Source organism: Hyperoodon ampullatus, assembly GCF_949752795.1.
Source record: "Hyperoodon ampullatus genome assembly, chromosome: 4".
NCBI lineage: Eukaryota > Metazoa > Chordata > Mammalia > Artiodactyla > Ziphiidae > Hyperoodon > Hyperoodon ampullatus.
Genome location: NC_136917.1, coordinates 172,132,626 through 172,148,619, shown reverse-complemented (window position 1 = coordinate 172,148,619; position 15,994 = coordinate 172,132,626). Strand labels below are relative to the sequence as shown.

The following is a 15,994-nucleotide window of genomic DNA, read 5'->3' as shown; positions in this document are numbered from 1 at the left end:
TGTGGATTTGCTCTGTGTAAAATATGGATTCGATCTGCTTCTTTGGTTTCTCTCTTAAAATCCAATGGATTTATGGCCATTCCTGGCAACCCTGGTACATAAACCCTCTGTTGATGGTAAGTGACCAATCCCACGTGGCCCAGACCCCTGCAGCACCCCGCCCAGGTCGAGGGAAGAATCCTCGGGAACTGAGTGGCTGTGGTCTGGCTCAAACTGTCCAGATGTGCTGGACGAGGCCACCTGGAAAGCTTTCTTAGAAAATTGACTCCTGTGTTTGGAGAAGATCATTGCAAAGTATTTATCTAGGAGTAAAGATCCAAGAAACCCTACAGCAAAAACACCAGAAGAGCCTGAAACTGTAGGAGTGATGCCATCATTTTAAAATCCTTCCATAAAAGGAAGAAGCCACAGTGGGGAGAGTTCAACTTCTGTATTAGAACAAGAAACTGACATTCCTTCCAAAGAAAATGAGGATCCAAGGAAAGTGAGTCGGCACAAAGTTCTTAGTGAATCTTCCATGACTTAAATTACATTTTGCACCTTGAGAGGTGAATTTAACCATCTCCTATGGGAAGGTCATCCATTTTGAAAGAAAGAAAAATGAACCTAAGCCAGTCATGACATGTTTAAATTCATGTTAGACACATAGGCTTTCCCTAGAGCATCACTAATAGGTTTTCTTGAGAGGCAGGAAAAGATATTACAGTTGTTTCAGAAAATCTGGATGTCGTGGTGACTAAGGGAAGAGCATGGACCTAACTGAGTATTTTGACACTGATTCAATAGTGAATCATTACAGATGTCTCAAAAAACTGCTCTGTACAGTAATTAGCCATAAAATAGAAATACACAATTTTACCAGAGTAGTGAATTCCACACTTACGTGTATGTGAAAGAAATACACATAAAATTTGCAGCTATCCAATTAAGATATATAATGTCCCCCAAATCCCTGAATATATACATTTATCCTAGGATGGTTTATTGCTAAGCCACACTGGATAACTGTCTCATTCAACTTCCTCAGCTGAAAAGCCCACCTTGCTGAAGCCTTGACTCACTGAGCAGCAGTACAGAAGGACGGGTGGGAACACGGCTCTCTGCATGTTCCCCCAGCCTTGCGGCTTACCAGCTGTGTGACCTTGACCATCTAGGACCTGAGTGGCTGCATCAAAGTCTCTCACCATCTCTGGGCCTCGGTTTCCTCATCTGTAAAATGAGAATTCTGATGACACCTCCCTGGCATTGTTAAATGTGTGGGTGTGTGAGTGGGTTAATCTGCATAAGCATTTGGAAGAGCTCGGGGCACAGAGCAGGCATCGTGTTTGCATAGAAAGGGACCCAGAGTGTATCCAGGTCCTGAAGCTGGACTCTGGGTTCGAACCGTGACCCACACCTCTTGTAAGGCCTTCCTGAGCTTCAGCTCCATCCTCTTGGAAATGGAATAAGGAATAGCACCCACCTCACTGGAGCTCGGGACAGCTTTGCAGAGCCTGGCTTGGCTGTACCTTCACTGAGGCCCTGGCCGTCCACTGCCCCTTCTAGCCTCCTATGAAGACATCTGCTTTTGGTCTTATTCTCTCTTTAAGATTTAAAACTCTTTTGCTAGAACTTCAAGATTTAACGTGTGGGGCTGGGTGTTTTTATTGTTAGCGTCTGTCTCCCACAATATCTCACTCCTCCCAGTAATTTGCTTTGGCTGCACTCAAGCTAGGTCTAAACCTCCGACGCACCGACTTTATAAAGCCGTTCTGGCCATTGTAAAAATACCCACCACTTCCTGGTTTCTGCAGATGTGTGCAATCCTATTCCTCCTAAGTGGAACTGGTTAAGTCTGGGGTTGGCAAACTATGGCCCCGGGGCCACATGCAGCCCACCACCTGATTCTGTAAGTAAGGTTTTATTGGAACACTTCTTGCACGTTCATTTACACGCTGCCTCTGTCTGCCTTCTCCCTGCCAGGGCGAGGGTGAGAATTTAAAATCATGTGGCCACCAGGCTAACATACTTAGTATCTGGCTCTTTAGTAAAATGTTTGCCAACTCCTGGGCTAGATGAAAGCATTTTTTCAGCAAAATGAGTGTCTTAATAGAAAAGGATGTCTCTATTATCTGTCACCCTTTTTCAGGGCAAAATTAGTGTTAATGTTATCGCAGCAACATAGTCTGACACCAGCATCTCACCCTGCAACCTCAGAGGCTTCCAGATGGGTTTCCACCACCAGTCTAGCTCCCCGTCTCTTGTCCATTCTGCAAGGGCCAGGATCTTTGTCAAATGCTAACCCGACATAGACACTCTGCTCCGTCAAGACTGCCATGCCCCTCCATTGCCATGCGCCTGGAACCCAGACCCCATTGTGTGGCCACAGGATCCTCAGAGCCAGTCCCATCAAGTGCTCCATCCTCTTGATCCCTGATCCTTGGTTACTGGGGCTTCTTGCCTTGCCTCCACTGGCCCTCCCACCTTGGCTTTCTGCAGCGTCTATCTTAATGCTCACCCTTCTTAGGGTGTGTGTGTCCATCCCTTTTCACAGTTATTCTTGAAGACCCACCAGGTCTAGGATCGGGTCTGGCTGATCCACATGCCTGTGTGCATGGCCCATGGGCTGCATGTCTGTGTTTGTTAAAGGGTGACCTGCATTCACTGAGTCACTTTGGCAAACGGAATGCATGGAGTGGCGTGAAAGTGGCCCACGCAGCACGTGTCAGGGGAATGTGAAGCTGGGAAACCACAAGTGACCTTGTGAGTCTGCAGTCAGGCTCTGGAGAAGAAGCAGGACCTGAGGGCAATTTTCCTGGGATGTGAGGAATTTGCCAAAAGATGCCTCTGAGGGGTCACAATGTCCTAGTCATGTTTCATGTGTGAGGAGTATTTCCTGACGTTGTTTTCTTCATGATGGCAGTGGACACATTCCTCACTCAGTGAGGGTGAGACGTAACCTACAGACGCTTAGGAATTATTGCTTCTTATGGCTGTTTGGTCCCAATTTCCTCTCTCCTTTTCTTCACTCTTGTCCTTTGTATGAGGAGAAGAGATTCAGGGGGAGCACTCTTACCAGGACAAAGCCTACAGACCTTTCCTTCTTGCTACTTCCTCTTTATCACAAAACAGTCTCTCTCATTCCTTTAAAATGTGGGATTCTCATAGAGATTTGATTCTTGCCCTCCTTGCATTGTGATTTCTCCTGTTGAGCCCTGTCAGAAAGGAGCTAACTGAAGAGAAACACCAGGCTGGGAGTAGGAGTGAGTGAGCCTCATTGTGCAGGCTTTACTAGTACTCTGCACTTAGTACTCTATACTTAGTACTCTGTGCCTAGTGCTCTATACCTAGCACCCTGCACCTAGTACCCTATACTTAGCACTCTGCACCTAATACTCTATACTTAGTACTCTGTGCCTAGTACTCTATACTTAGTACTCTGTGCTTAGTACTCTATACCTAGTACTCTGTGCCTTGTACTCTATACTTAGTACTCTGTGCTTAGTACTCTATACCTAGTACTCTGCACCTAGTACTCTATACATAGTACTCGGCACCTACTACTCTGCACCTAGAACTCTATACCTGGTACTCTGCACCTAGTATTCTGAACAATCAGTAAGTATCTGGGGAGGAAGGGAAGGAGCACAGCAATGCAGCAGGTTCACCTGGGTGGTGAACTGTATATTCTAGGAAATGGAGCTGACAAGGACTTCAGCTAGTGAAGGAAGCACATTCATGTTAGCAATGAAACTAATTTTTCCTAGTCTCAGAATGGAGATTGGCTTTTATCAGACCAAACCCAGGAGCAAGGGGCCAAAGCAGAGGCCATTCAGATGAGAAATGACAAAGGTCTTGTACTAGTCTGGGTTCTCAGAAAAACAGAACCAGTAGGGTGTGTGTGTGTGTGTGTGTGTGTGTGTGTGTGTGTGTGTGTGTGTAGAGAGAAATTTTAAGAAATCATCCGATGTAGTTGTGGAGGCTGGCATGTCCCAAATCTGGAGACCCAGCAAAGGGTCAGTGCCATGGTTCAAGTCCAAAGGTCGTCTGCTGGCAGAATGTTCTCTTCTTCTGGGGAACCTTGGTATTTTTCTATTAAGGACTTCAACTGATTGGGTGAGACCCACCCACATTATGGAGAGCGATCTGCTTCTCTCAAAGTTTAGAGAGTTAAATGCTCACCTCATCAAAAAACACCTCCCCAGAAACATCTAGAATAATGTTTGAGCAGATATCTGGGTTCTATTACCCGGTCAAGTTGACACATAAAATGAACCATCATAGACCTGGATTTGGTCAGATGTGAAGGAGGGAGCAGTTTTGCTGGAGAAGAGGGAAGTAGAATCTGTGATTTGGGGAGATGCGGGAAGGGTGGAGGATGGAAGCCAGGAGGGGTTCCACCCCCTGAAAGGGCATGCAGGGCAGAGGGGCGAAGGTGAGGACTGTCATCTCTGGGTGGCCATTACACATTAGGTGGAGATGCTCTGTGGTGGAGATGCAGGGCTTTATATAGGCGAGGCGCTTATGGGGGATTCAGGGGCTCTCACCAGACGGAAGAGATGCTCTCCTTCAGCCCACTGAGAAAAATAGTAAATTAAAGGAAACTCATTTAAAAATAACATACATACACATACACCTTGAACCTTTATCTATCTTCACTGAAAATACATACATGCGCCCATTTGTTAATTCTTTTTTTTTTTTTTTTTTTTTGGCTGTGTTGGGTCTTCATTGCTGCGTGCAGACTTTCTCTAGTTGCGGTGAGCAGGAGTTACTTTTCGTTGCGGTGCACGGGCTTCTCGTTGCAGTGGCTTCTCTTGTTGCGGACCACGGCCTCTAGGCTTACCGGCTCAATAGTTGTGGCTCGTGGGCTCTAGAGTGCAGGCTCAGTAGTTGTTCCCGGGCTTAGTTGCTCCGCGGCATGTGGGATCTTCCCGGACCAGGGCTCGAACCCATGTCCCCTGTATTGGCAGGCGGATTCTTAACCACTGTGCCACCAGGGAAGCCCCCTGCTAATTCTTTTAGTTATAGCCAAAGTTTATTTTGAGTAGGAAGATGCCTATTAAAGATCTAAGTTGATTACTTGCATAAAATATGCCCAATACCCATGATGTTCAGTTTGAGTTTCTTGACAGAAGGCTGAAACTCGTCCTATTCATCCAGGTGCAAAATCATCTTAAATCTTTCATTTTTTCTTCATATTTTACTTTTCTCTGAGCCACACCTAAGCTGAGAGCAATTCCATTTAATGACTGATCTCTACTGAGTCATTCCAAAGATTCAACTTAGTTTTCATAGAAGCAAGTGTCTCATTTTCCATGCTCATGTTCCATCGAGCTACACCAAACTAATTATATTACACAATTCCTATAACAAGTTCAGCTGGCAGAGGCAGATTTGAGGGCAGGCTCAGCTGCTTCCCCGTGTGCCCACTGTCACTAGGTGGTAGCAGAAGGATGTTGACAATGTGGGCAAGGCTGGCTCTTCACCCCACCCGGCACTCAGCATGGTGTGGGCAGTGGCCTGGGGGTTTTGCCAATGGAGAGCCCCAAGAGTCTGACAGGTCAGTTCAGAGTAGAGAGCTGCTCCTGAGGCTGGAAATGAACCCATGGCAGGAAAGCATCCATCCAGGTGGTGGTTCAGAGAAGAACAGATGTAGAGAATCCCCAGGACAGGCACTGATGGGGGAGGATCCCCCTGCTCTGTTCTCCTGGGGGCAGACATTGGAGAAGTCTCACATAGGAAGTTATATTGGTCCTTCCCAGTGGAAAACCAGTTGACTCCCTGGAGGGCAGGGTGGTAGAAGAGGCGTCTTTATAACCTAAATTGTGTCCCCAGCTATGAATGCAACCATTGTCACAACCTGCCATACCCAAGCGAAATGTACATTTCCAAAGACCTTGCACCCCATGGAGCCATCCTTGGATAGGAACTACATCTCTCCAGCTGTCAAGTTGTGTTGTTTGGGAGGATTGGAAGAGTGTCAGCACTGGACACATTTACCTTTACTTCTCAGAGCTCATCATTTTGAGGTTGGAAGGGTCAGCACAGGAGGAAGCAGCCCTGATCCATCCCAGCTCCTCAGCCACTTTGGTGCTGGGGAGTCTTTCTTCCTGAAGGAGCCTAAGCCTGCATGACTTGCACTCCCGGAAGCTCGGGCGCTGGGTCTGGGGCCAGGCGCCTGCTCCAGATCAGTCTTTAAAGCCAGGAGGGCTGCACAGAGCAGGGGCGGCTGGACCAGGGGGCTGCTGGGCGATGGGGCTGCCTGGGTGGGCTTTTCTCATTTGCCCATGATAGGGAGTGAAGAATGATGCCTCCTGCAGAAGAACCCACTCACCAGGCTTTTCCCCTGATGTTTTAATGGCACAACTCAGTTCTTATAATAGTTAAAAAATAACATCAGTACAACTTTAATACAAAGGAGGGAGCAAGGACACTTACCACCTTCAAGAGCCAGAGCCCTGGACTCTTCTGAAGAGCAGGTGTCTCATTTCTCAGAGTGTGTCCCCAACCCTGATGGTCATATCAGCCACCAGGCTGGGGAAGGAGGGCTTTGTAAAACTTCAGATTTTTGACCCTCAACTCCAGATTTGTGATTCCTGCAGAATGGAGGAGAGGCCAGGGATGTGTAGATGCTTGAGAGGCCCGCCACACAGCTGTGGTTTGGGAAACATGGTCTCAGCACCAGGCTAGGTCACAGGGTCCTCTCAGCCCCTTGGTGCCATCCTTGAGCATGAGAATTTGGGATGTTAAACTTGTTCAAGTGGAGGGAGGTACCGCCTACCCAGTCATTACTCAATTTCAGTTGCAACTTGGCATAGATTGCTAACTCGCCTACCTGTATGTAGTTACCACCTGAGGTTTTTTATCCCATAGCAGAGGGGTTTGTGATACAAAGAGTTGGGTACTGAGTGGATGTAAAAGAGGAGTGAGAGTGGGTTGCCTCCCCCACGTTGAACTCTGATGATGGGAAAGATGCTTATTCTTTCCAGTAGAGCAGGGATGAGTCCCGAGGACAGTGTTATGGGGGTTCCCTGCATCCTCTTTGCATCTTCCACTAATCTTCCACTCCCTTTGTGACTGTCTTTGCTTCTTGGGCTGCCATTTCCCCATCCGTAAGACACAACCAGAAAAGCAGACCATTTCTGAAGTCCTTCCCAGCTCTACTGATCAGCCTCTTTTTTCCAATTATCCATGGAAGCCAGATGGAGGGGCCACCCCACAAAGAACCACCCCTTCATTATCACTCAGAATCTAAGGATTTCCCTTTCACCTTCTATGAGCTGAGGGTTTTCATTTGAGCTAATGGGAGGCACACACCCTCCGTGGTCTGCAGAGAAGAACCTTCAGATGAAGGATTTTTGCTGAAACAGGGAATTATTAGGGCTGTCTGGAACAGCGAGGTAGGTTTCTTTAACCTGTGTGTCCCTCATAATTCAATTTCCCTGCCTCCCATGTGTAAATGAATCCTACTGATTCTTCTTAAGATAACATCTGATGACAGGACAATGAGACAGGAAAATCTGGTAAAAAAAATAATAAAAATCTCCATATCTTTGGCTTCTCACAGTCCATAAAATTAACACCCACCACACCTCCTTTATGGGGAGCTTTTGATGTCCTGCAGTTTGGCTCAATGTGAGACAGCAAAGAAATGCTGCATTTAAAGCCGAAAAAATACAGTCCTGTGTCTGGCTCATTATAAATCTCTCCTTCAGTTTCACATCAAACAAAGTAGTTTAACTTTTGAGGCTGAACAAAACGAAGTCACTGTCAAGCTGCAGGTTTCCGAGTGCTGACGGCAAGGGCTTGGCTTCCCGATCCAGGCCCCCTGTTTCCTGAAGTCCGGCCCCGTCCTTGCCAACCAGTGGTCAGCCATGGACTTCCCATTCTGAGGTGATGGTGGAAGCCAGTCCCCAGCATTGCTTCTAGAAGAATGCATCCAGCAGACAGTCAGAGGGTCCAGAGCATCCCTGCGAACAGGCTGTGGTGGAGGGGGATGCATGTGGGTCAGGTGTGTTGCTGTCACTTCTAATGCACTTACTACTGGACCTCAGGAGCATTTGCTCCAGACGTTAGAGTGTAGGCACAGAGTGCAAGCTGTTAGTCCAGGAATTCTGCCCCACCGACACCGTTCACTTACACACTTGGTTACCAAGATCTTTGGCTCTCTCGGAGCTGGATTTCTGCCCTGGATCCTGCCTGGAGTGTAGCTGGCACCCTATGATACTGATAAAACATCCTTAGACATGGACCAATAATTCCCCAGTCAGCAGATGCACCAGGCCAGCTAATGGCCTGTGCGTGGCCAGCTGCCAGATGGGCTCAAGAATCAGCTTCTCTCCCTCCTCGTCCTCCCAAGACCTCTGATCTCGGCTGCTGTGCTTTCTGCTCACAGTCTGCCTGTTCTCTTTAAGTTAACTTGTTAGCTGGCTTTTTTTTTCCCCCCTGTGGCTAAGGCAGATTTTTCAAACTGGCATCTGTTTATTGTCGGATGTGCACTGTTACCTTGGAAACAGTTCATTTAGGTGAAAAGCGTGGTAAATCTCAAATCACCTCTACATGTGATGGGGCTGTAGTTTCATATGAAGACAAGGTCCTTCTGTCTTCAAATCCCACACGCTGCCCTGCCCGTAGGGCCGCAGTGGCATCTGTCATAGGCCCTGAGCCACTGAGTATGGAGCCTGTGAAGGTCTGTGTTTATAGTCACAGAGGATTTTAAAGATGATGTCGGAAAGTAAAAGTGGGTGATTTGATTAAGTACAGCCTACTTGAAGGTTGTGCTGGATAAACTAGCACGTGAAGGTCGTGACTGGCCGATATGGGAGACACCTTGTAATCGGAGCTGTGTTTGAATGTTGTCCTTCACCCTGTCCAGCTCACACCTCCCTGGAACTAAATCCAGCTGTGAACATGGCCTTCTCTAGGTTCAGGCTGTGACCCGGGTTCTGCCCCGTCATGACTCCTTGTGTTTATTGAGTTAATGAAAGACCATTCCGCAGAAGATCAGGAGTTATTCCTGAAAATGGAATTGGCTTAGTGTTTCGTCTTGAAACTTTGAAGAGAACAGAAAAAGAAACTGAAACCAAATTCCAAAATGAAGGGAACAGTTCCTAATGCTGAATCCGTGACAATCCTGGGCTGGCCGTGGGTGATGCTCGGCTGTGAGCCTCAGGCTCTGGTCCCCACCGAGGGTGGCCTCTGAGCCTGAGTGGCAGTTACAGCACCGTGCCTGCCTGGGGGTGGGTGGGGGCGGGGGCTTCATGACAACGTATTTCACTAAACCAAATACCCTTGTTGGGAATTTGCATTTTCAAAGGAAACATTAAATAACCAAACCCAAACGTTATATATATATATTTTTTATGGGGAGGTGAAAGTCATTTTCTGAGAAACAAATAATTACCGTCGACAATTAGGGATGTTGAATATGGAACAGATGGTGCCAGGAAATCCTGCCCAAATTGTTGAGTGACAACCATAAATTCCACCACCTCTCCTGGCAGCACTGAGAGCTGTAAAGGTGAGACCCAGGGGAGCCCTCAGCCAGGGCAAGTACTGTGGTGGCCGGGTAGCTGAGTCCTCCAGATCCTGCCGGGGAAACCTGACTGATTTGGGTTATACCAACCACCTGCTTTGTTCCAGATGGCAAACTTGAAAAACCAGAACAAAGCAGGACAGGTATGGCCACTGGTTAGCTACCCAACACGCCTTGTTCTGCTCACGAAACCCTCAGACGTCAGCACAGGAGCTTGCGTGGATTTCGACTCTTTCATGAGCTGAAATGAAGACATTTCCCCAGAGCTCTGCCTGTGAAACAAAGCAGACACTTGGCATTTCCAGGTGCTGTGTGAATGATCTTTGTTCAGGACCACCTCTTAACGATGTGCAGAAGAGAAGGGCAGAGAGTGGACCAACCCAGTTGGAACAGCTTAAGATGGTGGAGATAGAGGACTTAACTCAGGGGTGTGAAAAGCCTTGGAGCAGCCAAGACGCCTTTGCACACCAATTACAGTTTATGAGGCTGCGGGGTTGAGAGAGCAAATTTAAGAAGTGGGAGGAAACATAAAAACAACAGAAAAGCAATGGAGAAGCTCCAAATGCAGAATCATCACAGCCAGGAGGCCAAAGCCCATGTTTCATAAGGATTAGGCATAATTTCCATGGTTTAACATGATATTAAAGAACGCTAATCTTGTTGACATTGAAAAATGGAAGCATTTCCATGGTTGATAGGGAACAGTTCCTACAAACCTGACATAGTTTATTATTACATGAGTAAAACTTTGCATTCTTTTTTTAATGATTTTCTTAGAAATATAATAGAGTCTGTTCATGAGAAACACTTGGTATAAAATAGTTAAAGGCCTCTACAAACAAAAATAAGTAAAAATATCATGGTACACCTCAGGTAAAAGGCACCAGGTGATACTGCAGGGCTGCTGAGAGCCCAGGCATTGGTGGGGGGAGGATCATTTCCACTTCCCATCCAGGGGAACTTTCACAGGAGTCCAAAAACTGGCTCTAAAATGATTTGGGTCACAGACCCCTTTGAGAACTTGAGGCAATGTGCTGGTGGTTTGCTCAGCAATCGTGGAGGCATGGCCCACCTACAACTTGTAGGATTTCAGGTGTCTGTGGATCCCCTGGTCCTTTATGCCTTTATTTCCTTATTTAGATACTCATATACTCAGTCTGGTACTGCAAAATATTACAGACTCTGAAAATATGTTCATGGAGGCTCTGCAGGGTAAGAAAAATGTTTGTTTTAGACACTGAGTTGTAAAAATGCTGAATTTAAAAGTTGCTTATACTTCCCTCAATCATGTTTAAAACAACAACATATATTTACACACACACACACACACACACACACACACACACACAGAGGAAGCACCAGAATCAAAGGTGAGGAGCTAATGAGGAACCATTGTCCCCGGGAGGAGGGATGGTGAGTACTTTCCTCGTCCCTTGTTGTGTTTCTCCCCACGTGACCCGGTGCACACACTGTCCTCACAGAATCTCTTCTGTTGGTGCAGCATCTCTGAGAGGCCTCTAGCGAGCTCTCGGCCAGGCTTTCTGGACACTGCTTTGCATCCTCAACCCAAGTGTGACTGTCCGGGCACCCTGTATGGGGAGAGGATGGAGGCCACCCAGACAAAGGAGAAGCGGGCATCTTCGCAAATCCTGTCTTCCCTCCAGATTCAAGAGGATAACTTGTTCTATCAGTTCGCACTCAGAAATGCTGCGGAACAGGAGACAAGTTTTCTGCTCGGGGCCCTTGAGCCCTCCTCACAGACTCGGCCGAGGCAGAGCCTCATGACAGCCTCCCGGGCCCTGCTGTCCCTCGAAGCCCCATCACGCTGACAGCTGGACGCATCGCCGGACCCTGCTCCACCTGCAGGGGTCACGCTGCTCTGTCTGAGGGAAGGAGATCACGACTTCTCCTTTCCCCTTGGGGATGATTTCCGACAACCACCGACGCGGAGCCCCATGGGCCCCGAGTTTTCTGTAGAATTTTCAATTTTTGCTTACACGCCCTGAACAGGGAGACAAATACGAGTAGAAATCAAGTCCTCTTAGAGTCCAAATGGCAAATGGCCGTCTCCCCGGGACCTAAGGACCTCCATCCAAATGGGTACTCCTTACGGGACCACATCTCACCTCCCGGCTCTCCCGCCCTAGATGGGCCCCACCTTGGTTGTGCCCTCAGCCCTCCTGCGGGTGGACTTGTGCAAAGCTTTGGGGACACATGCAGGCTTATCTGAGAGCAAATGGTGATGCCACGGGGCTGAGCTGGACCCAACCTCCCCACCTCCATCACCTGCCGACATGCCTATCGACAAAGAATATTTTTACAGTCAGAAGAGAGAGAAACAGGGCTGCTTCGAGAAACATCCTCGAGCATCAGCAGCTGCTAACAAATTGAAAGAAAGATGAGCAGACATTATAGGCCTCCTGCTGGAAGTCATCACTTTTAAAGTAATTGCACAAAACAAACAAAAAACCGGCATCTGACAAAGGCTTTAGATCCACCTAAATTACAGGAAGTACAGAGGATCATACTAAGTGATACCACAGAAATGTAACTTGCAAAGTCCTGAAATCAGCAAAAAAAAAAAGGAGATGCAGTAAGATATGCAATCTTTCTGTAACAGGTAAATGGAATAGAAAAATAAATGAGATTACAGAAGAACCTACAGACTAAAAGAGAAGAAAGACACATCAACCAATTGCAAAATATGAGCTTTATTTGGATTCTGACTCTGACGAGCAGATGAAATTTTGACATTGATGACATACTTGGGAATGGAGCGCTGAGTATTTAATGACATTAAGGGATTATCATTAAAATGTTTAGATGTCACAATGGTATTGTGGTTAGGTTGAAAAATCTAAGACTCCTTATCTTCTAGAGATGTGAATTGAAATATTAATATGTCTAGAATTTGCTTCAAAATACTATAGGGATGGGGGCATAAACTGATCATCTTTGGAGATGAGTGGACATGATGGGCCTTTATTTTTGTACAAGTTCGAAATTTTCTTTAGAAAAAAGTTTTCTAAAGAAAGTATTTTTTCTTTAGAAAACAGTTTTCTAAAGAAAAAATACTTTCTTTAGAAAACAGTTTTCTAAAGAAAAATCTTTCTTTAGAAAAATGTTTTCTAAAGAAAAAACTTTCTTTAGAAAAATGTTTTCTAAAGAAAAACCTTTCTTTAGAAAAGAGGGAACAGACACACTGTTGAGGGGAGTTATTTCCAAGTACAAGTGAACCTGAAAGCCAAGGGAGGGGAAGCACGACCATCAGGAATGCTAATCGTGGAAGTTAGAAGGGGCACGGGCCCAGGGAGACTGCCCGGCGACTGAACATAACTGTGCACCTATAGACAGCAGGTGGGAAATGATGCAGGTCGATGACCGCGCAGATGTGGCCCTCCGCTCTGGAGAGCTGGCACTGCCCCTCACTGTGGGTCTCTCTGTCCCCCAGGTGGTCCGTGGGGAACTGGAGCGCCTGCAGCCGGACGTGCGGTGGAGGCACCCAGAGCCGGCCCGTTCAGTGCACGCGGCGGGCACACTACAAATCGGAGCGGGTCTCCGCCAGCCTGTGTCCACAGCCCGTGCCCTCCAGCCGACAGTCCTGCCAGCCTCAGAGCTGCCCACCCGCGTGGAGCGCCGGGCCCTGGGCGGAGGTAATGCGGCAGGGCCGGCGTACGGGGGCGGCAGGGCCCCTCCTTGGCAACGTGGGGCTGGAGTCTTACCGGGCCTTGCGGGAGCTGATGCGCTCTTCCTGTGCAGTGCTCTCGAACCTGCGGAAAGGGGTGGAGGAAGAGGTCCGTGGCCTGTAAGAGCACCAACCCCTCGGCCAGGGCGCAGCTGCTGCCCGACGCTGTCTGCACCTCGGAGCCCAAGCCGAGGACTCACGAGGCCTGTCTGCTCAGGCGCTGCCACAAGCACAAGAAGCTGCAGTGGCTTGTATCCGCCTGGTCCCAGGTAGGTACACTGATCCCAGGTGGGTACACTGATTCCAGGTAGGTGCACTAGCCCCAGATAGGTGCACCTGATTCCAGGTAGGTGCACCTGATTCCAGGTAGGTTCACTGATCCCAGGTGGGTGCACTGATTCCAGGTAGGTGTGCTGGGTCCCAGGTGAGCATACCTGGTCCAAGGCAGGTGCACTAGTTCCAGGCAGGTGCACTCGTCTCAGGTAGCTGCACTGATCCCAGGTGGGTGCACTGGCCCAGGGAGGTGCACTGGTCCCAGGTGGGTGTGCCTGGTCCCAGGTAGCTGCACTGATCCCAGGTGGGTGCACTGGCCCCAGGTAGATGCTCCAGGTCCCAGGTGGGTGCACAAGGTCCAGATGAAACTGGGTCGACCAGCTCCTGCCTCGGGGCTGCCTCTCGTCTGGTCTCTCTGCTTCCACTTCTCCTCTGCTTCTTCGTCCCCCGAGTCTCTGGTCCCTGCCCATCCCCCGTTATTCAGTCCTTCCTCCTGGCATTCACTCCTTGGCATGTCCTTCGCCTTTCTCATCACATCCCTGGAGTACCTCACCCAGGTCATCCACGCGGTCATCACTCCCTCGTGTTGAGCAGAGATTGAATGGGTGAACGGGTGCAGCTGTGAGGAGAGGGGTGTTCATTGCGCTGACCATGGGGTGGGGACACCCACGGCACCCCAGAACACCTGCAGCCACTTCCCAGGCCATGCTTAGGTAGTAGAGCAGGTGGATGACCTCAGGAGACAGAGGACCCGCTCTCTGAGAGGAGCGTGCATAGGCAGGCTTCTCATTTGGGGAAGGGACTGCTTGTGCTGGGTTTGCTCGATGCCTTGTGCTGCTGAAGGCTGGGAAGCCCCTTATTTGCACGGTCGGGGGGCTGTCCCAGCCCTGCTTCTCTGAGGCCAACATTTGGAAACACGAGTTTGGAGTGTTAAAGGCTTTCTGACTCGCTTTGGCCCAAGTGGGGGCCAGACACCCTGCTGGGGAGCAGACAGAGCTGCCCAGCCCTGTGCCCGGGAGGGAACGTTGGGAGGCCATGCCAGCCCCCTGCCCTGGCGTAGCGAGCCCAGAGGCTGCCTAAGCGACCTATGAGAGGCTCCTTCATCAAGGTTTGCATCACTCAGAGGCACGGGAGTCAATAAAGCACAGATGACATCAGAAAGCCAGCAACCCAGAGAAGAGCAGCCGCCGCCACCCTCGGGAGCTCACTTGTAATCCCAGCTGTGGGGCTGCCTTTCCATAGCAGACATGAAAAGAAAGGCCCCAGCTTCCGGATCCCGTGCCCTCAGGGGCAGACTCGGGGCCACAGCCCCCATACCCACACCTCCAATGGCAACCTGTTCAGGAGGGAGGAATGAATCAATAAAGGGATGGTGCTCCGAGCAGGGCATTTAACCCGGGTGAGACAACACTTCCGTTTGCCACTGAAAACTAAAAACATCATCACTCTTGGATAAAGCCTGCTGCTGCTAAGGTAGAATTCCTGGTCCTCTCTTGCCTGGGACCCGGGAACATCAGCGTCTCTAGGACTGAATCGCGCTGTCGTTAGAAGACTTTTGTTTCTGTGCGTATCCCCAGAGGCTAAGTCCTTAGGAAGGAAGCAACTTGGGCTGCATAGGATCTGGGAGGTGTCCCCCTGGGAAGTCCTTGCACTGGATGTATAACACATGCGGGCACACACACGCACACCCAGAACTTCTCTCTTAGGCATGGTCCCAGCAAGGCCCTGGGAGGAGTCCTCCAGCTCCTTCCTGACATCAGGACACACTGAGCACACCTGTAAGCCAGGTCTGAACGGAGTGTGAGGCCAGAACCCGGGCACCTGGGCTCCTCCACTTATGTGATCTGCGGAAATGTCAGCCCAAGGCAGCAATGCCAGCCACTGGGACCTTCCCCGTGACCTCCGAGCTGACCTTTCGGTCTTCTGTGTTATCCTGTGTTATCCAGCCTCCACCTGGCCACAGATTTGCCCAGGGTCCCACCGCCCATGCCAGAGGGTCCAGCTGCAGTGACAGCTCACGCTCAGAGCACATCACCGTGGGACCGAATAGGTTTGCTGTCTGTGCTCGCTCTCTTCAGGGCAGCACTCGGATTTCTGAGGATGATTGTGAGCCCCGGGTTTGCCCTGCCTGCCCCTGCTTTAGGGGCCAGCATCACGCTGCCGCTGGGTGGTGTGAATCCATGGAGCTACACATGGAGCTATTACATTTCAGTGCATTCTGGTATCAGTTACAGCCCAACATGTTAATTTCCCAGTGAAGCAGTAGCTCCAGAATTACTCCCTTCATGGTTTCTGATTGCCCTGTCCCAACTCATGCCCCCAGTGCTAGACCACTGTGAACGCAAGGTCTTCCTTTTTATGGCAGATACTGTAACACCTTTTTAACATGCCAAGGTCCCATATATTCTACTGACCATTTACACTTACGTAAACGGTCAAGCTGATACAATCAGGAGGCTTCTTGACTCAACGATTTTGTAGAAGAGACAGCCACCGCAGGAGAAATACCTTTCACTTGC

General features: G+C 49.1%; 1 protein-coding gene across 2 annotated transcripts in view; it reads left to right on the top strand.

The window, feature by feature from the left end:
- ADAMTS16 (ADAM metallopeptidase with thrombospondin type 1 motif 16) overlaps window positions 1-15,994 on the top strand; it is a gene marked incomplete at both ends in the record, with an annotated part of 156,960 nt that overhangs the window by 130,293 nt on the left and 10,673 nt on the right. For both annotated transcript variants that reach the window (XM_079704048.1, XM_079704049.1), the window contains 2 exons: window positions 12,969-13,170; window positions 13,277-13,471. In XM_079704048.1, the coding sequence (XP_079560174.1) occupies window positions 12,969-13,170; window positions 13,277-13,471 (397 nt within the window). The remainder of the gene's footprint in view (window positions 1-12,968; window positions 13,171-13,276; window positions 13,472-15,994) is intronic.